An 8,884-nucleotide genomic window follows, 5' to 3' on the forward strand; every position below is an offset into this window, starting at 1 on the left:
ATAGACAGATTCAGTGCTCAGGGGGGCACATGTGCTGCTTGCTGAGTGTCACCTCTCATTTTGCCTTTCCGTAGGTGTTCCACTTTATTGGTGGTAGGGGACAATTCACCAGCAGTTGAGGCGGTGGTAAGTATGTCCTTATGTTGTGATGGTGAATGAGATGAAAATGCAATAAAATGTATATGGCACGTGCTGATGCACTAGAAACAGTTGCTCAATACTAGTTTTTGTCATTTCTGATTACGCGTACCAGAGTTTGCTCTTTGTTACCCAGTATGGAAAATGAATTCCTCGTTGATCACTAGCTTTCATCTGAAGGGATCAGTGTTGCTCTGTGTGGTGCAGTTCACATTGTGGCAAGTAGTACAACTGAACACTATTTGCTTTTTGTCAGATTTCTGGCAGCTTTGGCATTCTACCACTTCCATAAATCTGGAACTGTATCAGCAGGCTGGACGGCTGCTGAGAGAGCCGTATGCTTTTCTCTACGTCCTTCTCAAGCACATAGCATACTGATATGCTCATCGTACAAGATATGAAAAAATTGGAAAAATAGAAAGATAGGAAAAATCATGACCCAGTTACCCAAAGACAAACTTATCTTTTTTTGTTTTCAAACATCAATTGGACAATATTAAATGTCCAAGGTTTTGGGACCTGTTTTACTTAACACTATTGATAGCATTTCCCCATATTATAAAGTCAGTATGTCTATATAACGTTCAGTCTTGTAAGTGTACCTTTGTTTATTTAACCTCATTCTCCTGTTCATTATTTCTGATTGTGCCCCATTAATGATGCTGTTGAACATCCTTATAAAATGTTTGCCTAAATCTTGGGTCATTTCCCTGGGATGGATTTCCAGAAGTGGAACTAATGTATCAAAAATCATAAACCTTTGTAAGGTTCTTGATATACTTTGCCAGATTCCTTTCTAGAAAGGACATATCCATGTGTTGCCACCAGCAATGTATGAGAGTGCCTGTTTCACAGCATCCTGTCCAGCATTGGTTTATACAATTTTATTAGTTAATTTGATCGGTTAAAAATAGTGTCCCACTTCTGTAATTTGCACTTTGATTACAGAGGAAGTTGATATTTTTTCATACGTCTATTAGCATTTGCTTGTCTTTCCCACAGCATATATAAGTTAAGTTTTCTGTGTGAAATTACCTGGTTTTCTTTGGCAGCCTTCACTCCCGCCCTATTTAGAGCAAAACGTTAGGGAATAAGGCTTTTTGGAAAGGAGTCTAATATCTAATCAGGGGTGTAGACAAGCGATAGGGAAAGCCATGAAGAACCTAGCAGGTGACGGCAGGCCACGCGTCCAATGGCCTTTTTAAAGAAGTAGGTAACTTGCCCTCCATGTTATGTAGCCCATAGGAGGAATTAGATTCAACGTGTAGTTTTTTAAAGACTCTACTTGTAACAGATTCAGAAAATGAAATTAGGCAGATTTTTAGATGTACTCAGAAATATCAGATATAAAGTGCATCGTCTAAATATACCTCCTACTTTGTATTTTGGTAAATTTTTTGGCTGCTTTAGCTACCTCCAAACTGAGCTGTTGATCCTCAAAGATCATTCTCTTGCCAAGCTATTTCTTATTTTTCTAGCAGTTCATAAAATTGTTTTCTGTTTCTTTTTTTTAAGGTTGAATGCAATTCTCGCTTGAATCCTATAAATACAACTTTACTAAAGGTAATGTGTCTTCTTTCCTCATTGCCAGCCATTTGTGGGTAAATTATACAGGCTTCGTATTAGTCTATTTCTGGAATAGTTGCCCAGAAAGAAGGAAAGCGCGCACCCTTCTCTCTCTCTCTCTCTGTCTCTTTCTCTCTCTCTCTCTCTCTCTCTCTCTCTCTCTTCTTTAAAAAAATATTTTTTCCTGAATATATTCTCATTGTAGGAAATTGGAAAATAGAGTCAAGTAAAAAGAATAAAATAAATAAAAATTACCTATAATCCTACCACGCAGTGGCACAGTGGTAACCTCTGGTAAAAATATTGATGTTCATTTTCTACACATTTTTAGCTCATTAAGATCATAGGATATTTATAGCCCTGTATGTGTTTTCCTCAACTTTTTGATGTGAGCATCTTCCCATGTCATTATAAACTTCATAAGCATTATTTAATTAGTGAGAATTAAGATAATGGATGGAAATTCTTCACATGCTAAATAAATCCTGTTGTGTGGGTAAGGAAGCCTCATGGTGAGGGTTGATGCATTTTGTTTCTCTTAGGGCAAACAGCTCTTATACTAAAGTTTTAGTGTTAATATCAGGTTTGTCCCCCTTTTGATTGTACCTCAGGCAAGAGCATCAGCCTTGCTTTTTCTAGAACCTCTAATAAAATGTTCAGGGACCTGATCTGTTTTGAATTTGGATTACTGTAAATTTAAATGCTGGTCTTCTGTTGCTTATTGCTGCTTTCTCAGCCTGAAAGACCTCTGCTTTCTTCCCTTTCTCTTTGAAGTATGCTTAAAAGGAAGTGTTATCACCAGAAGCAGCCCATAGTTCCTGGAAATATAACGTGAGGTTAATGCTCTGAGGTGACAAAACTCAAAAAAGAGTATTCTGGGGTCCAGGTGGTTGATGAACTAGTCTAAAATAAGAATTTGTTTAAAAAAAAATAAAACCAAAAAAACAAACAAACTGGAGGGTGGTTCAAATTAGTTTTTCACTGCAGATTTAAATCTGTATTCCAAAAGGACAAACCTGAACTCGACAGTAGCCTTAGATGTGGTTATTTCTGAGCAGAAATGCCCATCCACAACAGCATGAGTGAACTTACTCTCCAGGTGTCGATCTTGGAAATAGTCTCTCCCAATATTCATTCTCTGCATATGGCAACTGTTCTATAGTTTTAATCAGATTTGTCTCTTAAGCTGCATGAAAATAATAACCTGTGCTAGTTAGATCTGTTTTACACTTAAATCAGGTTAAATGTTTGTCGCTGCTCTTATGCTTAGAATTTTCAGGGGACTGTTCCTTATTAACTGCAAATTCCTGTGCCTTCTGTGGCATTCCCATCTGCTAAGCAATAGTCCTCCCCCCAGGTTTTCATGCTAGTGAATAGAAACCATGGGGTACGTGTCTCTTTCTAAAACAATGTCAGTCAGCCTGAATAGGATACTATCTGAGTACAAAATGCGTCACAGCTTGAAGGAAGAAGGTGGGCTTGTGGTTGGCCATTGTGCCCTAGAAACAGTGTTCTCTGCAGACTGACAGAATATGCATCGCCTGAAAGCTGGTTGGAAATGCAAGTTTTTGAGCCCCACAACAGAATCTCTAAAGCAGGAACTCAAGAATCTGAGTTTTGGGCTGGCCCGGTGGCTCAGGCAGTTAGAGCTCCATGCTCCTAACTCCGAAGGCTGCCGGTTCAATTCCCACATGGGCCAATGGACTCTCAACCACAAGGTTGCCAGTTCAACTCCTCGAGTCCCGCAAGGGATGGTGGGCAGCGCCCCCTGCAACTAAAATTAAACATGGCACCTTGAGCTGAGCTGCCGCTGAGCTCCCAGATGGCTCAGTTGGTTGGAGCGCATCCTCTCAACCACAAGGTTGCCGGTTCAACTCCCGCAAGGGATGGTGGGCTGTGCCCCCTGCAACTAGCATTGGCAACTGGACCTGGAGCTGAGCTGTGCCCTCCACACCTAAGACTGAAAGAACAACAACTTGAAGCTGAACAGCACCCTCCACAACTAAGATTGAAAGGACAACAAATTGACTTGGGGAAAAAAAAAAAAAAAAGGCCTGGAAGTACACAGTGTTCCCTAATAAAGTCCTGTTAAAAACAAAACAAAAAAACACACAAAGCTATTGTCTTTAAAAAAAAAAAAAAGAATCTGAGTTTTAACAAGTGCTGCAGGTAATCTAATGCATGCTAACAGAACCCTATTCTAGAAATTCTTGCACAGGTGAGAGGAACCAGCTGTAAAGACTTATGAGTGAGACATCCTCACCAAATCTATCTATGAGAGGAAAGTGGCTGAGCAAGTGAGGTGGCTGGATTCAGCATCAGCACCTGATTTGACAAATCCCCTTAGTCAGGGAATGAAGAGAATGTAGTTGAGCGGGAACTTAGAAAGCATGGGACCATGAGAAGTTAAGATCACACCGAGGACTCTAAAAGTAACACACTTCAGTTGGAGTTAGAGCCATCGTTGAAGGTCGTTAACTTCACTACCCTATCTGTTTCCCCGAAAATCAGATCTAGCCAGACAATCAGCTCTAATGTATCTTTTGGAGCAAAAATTAATATAAGACCTGGTCTTATAATATATAAGACCCAGTATTCTAGTCTAGTCTAGTCTAGTGTAGTCTAGTCCAGTCTAGTCTATTATATATGACCCGGTCTTACAGTATAGTAAAATAAGACTGGGTCTTCTATTAATGTTTGCTCCAAAAGACACATTAGAGCTGATTGTCCAGCTAGGTCTTACTTTCGGGGAAACATGGTAACAGGAAATACCCACCATGGGCCTGAAAGCCAGGCTCTGCATGTTACTGATTCATAAGTATTGAATACATCTTTTCTGACTTATATCCAAGGTTATTGCTAGTACTGGGATCTAAGTCTTTGTATAAGAGTGCATTGAGGTAATGAAAAAAATTATTTTTATTTAAAAATGTGCATTGAGGTGTACACTTGGAGGCAGTTAAAAATTCAATCCTGTCCTGTCTAAAAGGACTTATGGCTATTCAGAGCATTTCCCTTAAGTGTAAGTTCCAATTGACTTACGTATTTTTCCTCTTCTAGATGGCAGACTGTGGTGGACTGCCCCAAGTAGTTCAGGTAAGGAGGTTTTTTTGTAAAGCACCCGTTTGACTATACCTCATTGCCTATGCAAAGGGTAATGCCTTCTTATTTTGTTCCCCCAGCCCGGGAAGCTCACCGAGGCCTTCAAGTACTTTTTGCAGGGAATGGGCTACAGTGAGTATAGTACACAACTTTCTATGTAGCAGAGATCTGTTGGTGATGGGGTCATTTTGACATCTTGTGGGAGCCCACAGCTCTCAGGGCATAACCTCTGTGCTAGCCAGCCTGAAGTCAAATAGAGACCAAAACGTTTATGGAGCATTCGTCTGCATATATATAAATGAGCTAATACTTATTAAGCACTTAGAGGTTACATGCCAGGCACCCTGTGTTTATAACCTTAAGAGTAAGTTCTGTTGTGAGTCCCATTTTATAGAAGAGGAAACAGGCTCAAAGAGGCCAAGCACATTCCCAGGGTAACAGTCCCGCCGCAGAGCCATGATTCAAACCCTGGCAGTCTGACTCCAGAGCCCACGTTTGCAACCACTGAAGTTTAGGCTGCCTTAGCCGTGAATCTGAAATTATGATTTGCAGTCAGCTGGTTCATGACTCCTGGCCTAGAAAAACAAAAGGGCGACTCCACAAGAGGAGGGTGGTGTCCTCACTCCGTCCCACCGCAGGAGATGAACTTGCAGAGTGTTTCAGAGTGAGCCCAAGGGTGTGTCCATATCATGTGCCGCTGTCCTGGTCTCTCGTATTGGGAGACTCTGAGCTTTCTCATTTGTCACCAAATAGCCACACTTGCTCCATTCTTGGAGTTTTAAGAAGAAAAACCTTTCTCCCAGGTACTGAGCTCTTTACCCAGTAGGGTGGTTGTTCTCTTGTCTTTGGTATGAGTGTGGATAATGGCCATTGGGCAGCAGCTGGGCCCCTGGGGACAGCCCTGTACCTGGCAGGCAGAACGTGTATGTGTTGTCTAGAGTGGCTGTGTGATTCCCGTCTGTGAGCCACTACCAGCCGAGCCCGCAATGTCCCTCTAGCTCACTGGGAGGAGCAGAAGTCCTTCTAGCCGGTTCTCAAAACAGTTACTCTTCCAGCCCATTTCTGGTCTAAAGCAGGATGGCTGTTTATAGTGGAGGGGAAAACAATTACCTTTGACTAGTTGAGAGAAGTAATATCTGAGATTCTACTGAAGCAGCAATCAGCCTCACTTCCTCTCTGGGACCTTAAAATAAAACTTCATCCCTGGCTTAGAATATCCTGTCAGCAATGTCTGCTAGGCAGGTGAGGCACTTGGCACTCGGGTCACTAACCTGCCTTTTCCTGTGTCCACCTGCTTCCAGTCCCGTATGTGCAGCTCAGTCACCTGAGCACCGAGCCAGGTACCTTCCTCCGTGCTGGCCTCGTCCCCGCCTCCCAGCCACGCTCTCCTGGCTGCATTGGCTGCCTGCAGCATGTCCGCGGTTTTCCTGTGCAGTGAGAGCCCGATAGAACGTGGCTCGTTATGCCCCAAGAGGGTTAGCCTGCAGGTCCAGGCCTGGGCCCCCAGGAAGGAAGGAAGAATGGGGTTGTAATAGCCAGGCTTCCTCGTCATCCCAAGTTGAGTTGCAAGAGCTTCTAAAACTTCATAGGCAGGGCCCCTCTTCCACCATTACCTTGCATTAAGCGCCAGACACAGGAATCGAAGGGCAGCCTGATTCTAAACAGCATCAGAGCCTGTGCCCAGAAAATTCTGCAGGTGATGGCATCTTTTGACCCCAGCATTGAAATGACAGCTGGGGAATGGCTGGTTCCTCAGGAAGATAGGCAGGAAGGTTATGCCAGGTAAGGCCGTCCTGGCCACGCTGGAAGGACCTTAGGATCAAAGCAGTGGCAGACCAGGAGTCTGAGTTAAACACCCCGCTCCAGAACCCTTCCCTCTCAGGCAGCTCCAGCCTCACAGCCTGTGTGTAGGGCAGCTCCAAGCCCCCCCGCCCTCCCTGCATCCACACCTTCCTGCAGGTCTCCTCCCCAGGTAGCAAGGGTAGCCTGTGGACACGGATGGTAGTCTTGTTGTATCGGGCTTGCACTGTTTGTGAAACACCTTCATACTTGTGTGGTTTGTCTTTTGGTTTAGTCTTGCATGCACCACAGGTTTGGGTTACCTATTTGGGTTCCCAAAGCCTCGTTCCTAATTATTCATTATGAATGGCATGGGCGTAGCTAAGAGGCTGTACTCTGGACTTAGGTTTCCCCTCGTTCTGCTGTGGGCTAGAATCAGCTGAGACCCCAACCAGAGCCAAAGGATTAAAGCAGCCTTGCATATAGCGACTCGCCTAGAGCAAATTATGCAAAATGAAGATGGCCACGTCTTGTCCTGGGTGTCACCGTACATGGGCTGGGAATGCGAAACATAAAGCCTTTGGTGAAACTGCTGGATTAACTGAGTTTAACCAGGGCTCCATCTTCTAGTCCTCTTGGTTCTTTCTTACAGTACCATCTGCCAGCATGACGCGGCTCGCCCGATCACGAACCCACTCAACCTCAAGTAGTATCGGCTCTGGAGAAAGTACCTTCAGCCGATCTGTCACCAGCAATCAGTCAGATGGAACTCGAGAATCCTCTGAGTCCCCTGATGTTCTGGACAGACACCAGACCATGGAGGTGTCCTGCTAAGCAGATGCTCCTCCCTGACCATGCAAGTCCATCCTCCTCCCGACGACCCCTCCATAATAGACCATCTCATCCAGCAAACCGGCATCTCTGTCTAACTCCTGCATGGCCACTGACTCTTCCTGGTGTCTTGGGTTTATCATTCTCTGCCTGCCCGCCCACCTTTTTGTATGTACCAAGAATCACTTCCATGCCATTCCTGTACCATTCCAACCTCTTTAGCTGATCAGATCTCCATGTCTTCTCTTGCCAGCTTTTCCCCGTGCTTTCCTAACTACATATCTGATTAGATTCTTTGATCCTGACGTATGTATGTGAGCACGCGTGTCTGTGTTTGTGTGTGCATAGTTCTGTGATTTTAGACATGCTTTCTTGTAGAGCTTCTGCACAAAAACAAAACGAAAAAGGGACTTTTCTTTTTCGTTCTCAATGGTGTTTTTAGGGGAAATATGCAAAACAGATTCCTAGGTTGGGTAGGCCACTGCATTCGCTCTCTTTTGGATTCAAATTGGTCAACAAGATTTGCAAAGTGACTTCTGGAGAGAGCGGCTCTGTGGAATGTGGAAGACTAATTACTGCTTGGACTGTTGATTGATTGTGACCAATAAAAGGGAACCTGTTACACAGAGAAGCAGGCAAGGTGGCAGCCACCTCCTTCTGTCCAAATGAATTCACATATACTATTCTATAAATAAAAGGGAGGGATGTGTACTGTTAGAAGCCCATGAATGAGGAGTTCTGATGCAACACGGACTTGTTCCCAAGGACTGCACGTGGCTTAATTACTGGACTCTCGTGGCACAAGAAAGTGGAAAACAAAATACCAGGCATTCACTCTGCCGGAGGAAAACTGCTATCACTGCAGGGTCTCCCCAGACATCCGCAAGAAGTGCCTCCCAGGTCTGTGGTGGAGAGTGTTTCTCCATCCCGCCATCCTCAACAAAAGGGAGTGCTATGGCCTGAAGGTTATGTAGGTGGTGAGGAGATGGCCGGGTGGGAGGGACAGACATTAACAGAATATCATTTAATAAGTATAACCTTGTTGTCAGCAGACTTAATGGAAGCTAAGTGAAATTGAGACAGAACTTATTTCTCAGAAAGATCTTTCATCCTGTGAACTCTTGTAGGAGGAAAGGGGCCCATGTGTAAGGGCAGCCTGTCCAGGTAAAATTGTGTTCAGTCTACTGCTATGTGAGTGTCGGTGGACGGAGGGTGAAAACCAGCTGCCACACAGCCAGGGCCCAGTTCTTGAGGGCATCGAATGTAAGTGCAGGGTGACTCAATTCCAAGTCTTAGGAAGGGGCTTTTCACAGTAGTATTCGCATTCTGCTGAGATAGAGAATGCATCACTCTGCCAGACTACGACTTTTTACAGATTATTAAATAAAGCTGTATATGTCTCATTGTTACCGATTGCTGGTGTTATTTCCGTCAACCCACACACTGGGGCTCAGGGAGGGACTGAGTT

The 8,884-nt window shown here is 44.1% G+C and overlaps 1 protein-coding gene across 2 annotated transcripts in view; it reads left to right on the plus strand.

Annotated features, from left to right (window-relative positions):
* NDRG3 (NDRG family member 3) overlaps positions 1–8,825 on the plus strand; it is a 70,029-nt gene extending 61,204 nt beyond the window's left edge. The window contains exons 12-17 of one of the 2 annotated variants that reach the window (XM_019732639.2): positions 75–126; positions 1,654–1,701; positions 4,765–4,800; positions 4,887–4,938; positions 6,108–6,146; positions 7,238–8,825. In XM_019732639.2, coding sequence (XP_019588198.1) covers positions 75–126; positions 1,654–1,701; positions 4,765–4,800; positions 4,887–4,938; positions 6,108–6,146; positions 7,238–7,419 — 409 coding nt within the window. In that variant the 3' untranslated portion in view covers positions 7,420–8,825. The remainder of the gene's footprint in view (positions 1–74; positions 127–1,653; positions 1,702–4,764; positions 4,801–4,886; positions 4,939–6,107; positions 6,147–7,237) is intronic. The other variant, XM_019732650.2, reaches the window with a different exon arrangement.
* The last annotated feature ends 59 nt before the right edge of the window (positions 8,826–8,884 follow it).

This window comes from Rhinolophus sinicus, linkage group LG13, assembly GCF_036562045.2.
Source record: "Rhinolophus sinicus isolate RSC01 linkage group LG13, ASM3656204v1, whole genome shotgun sequence".
NCBI lineage: Eukaryota > Metazoa > Chordata > Mammalia > Chiroptera > Rhinolophidae > Rhinolophus > Rhinolophus sinicus.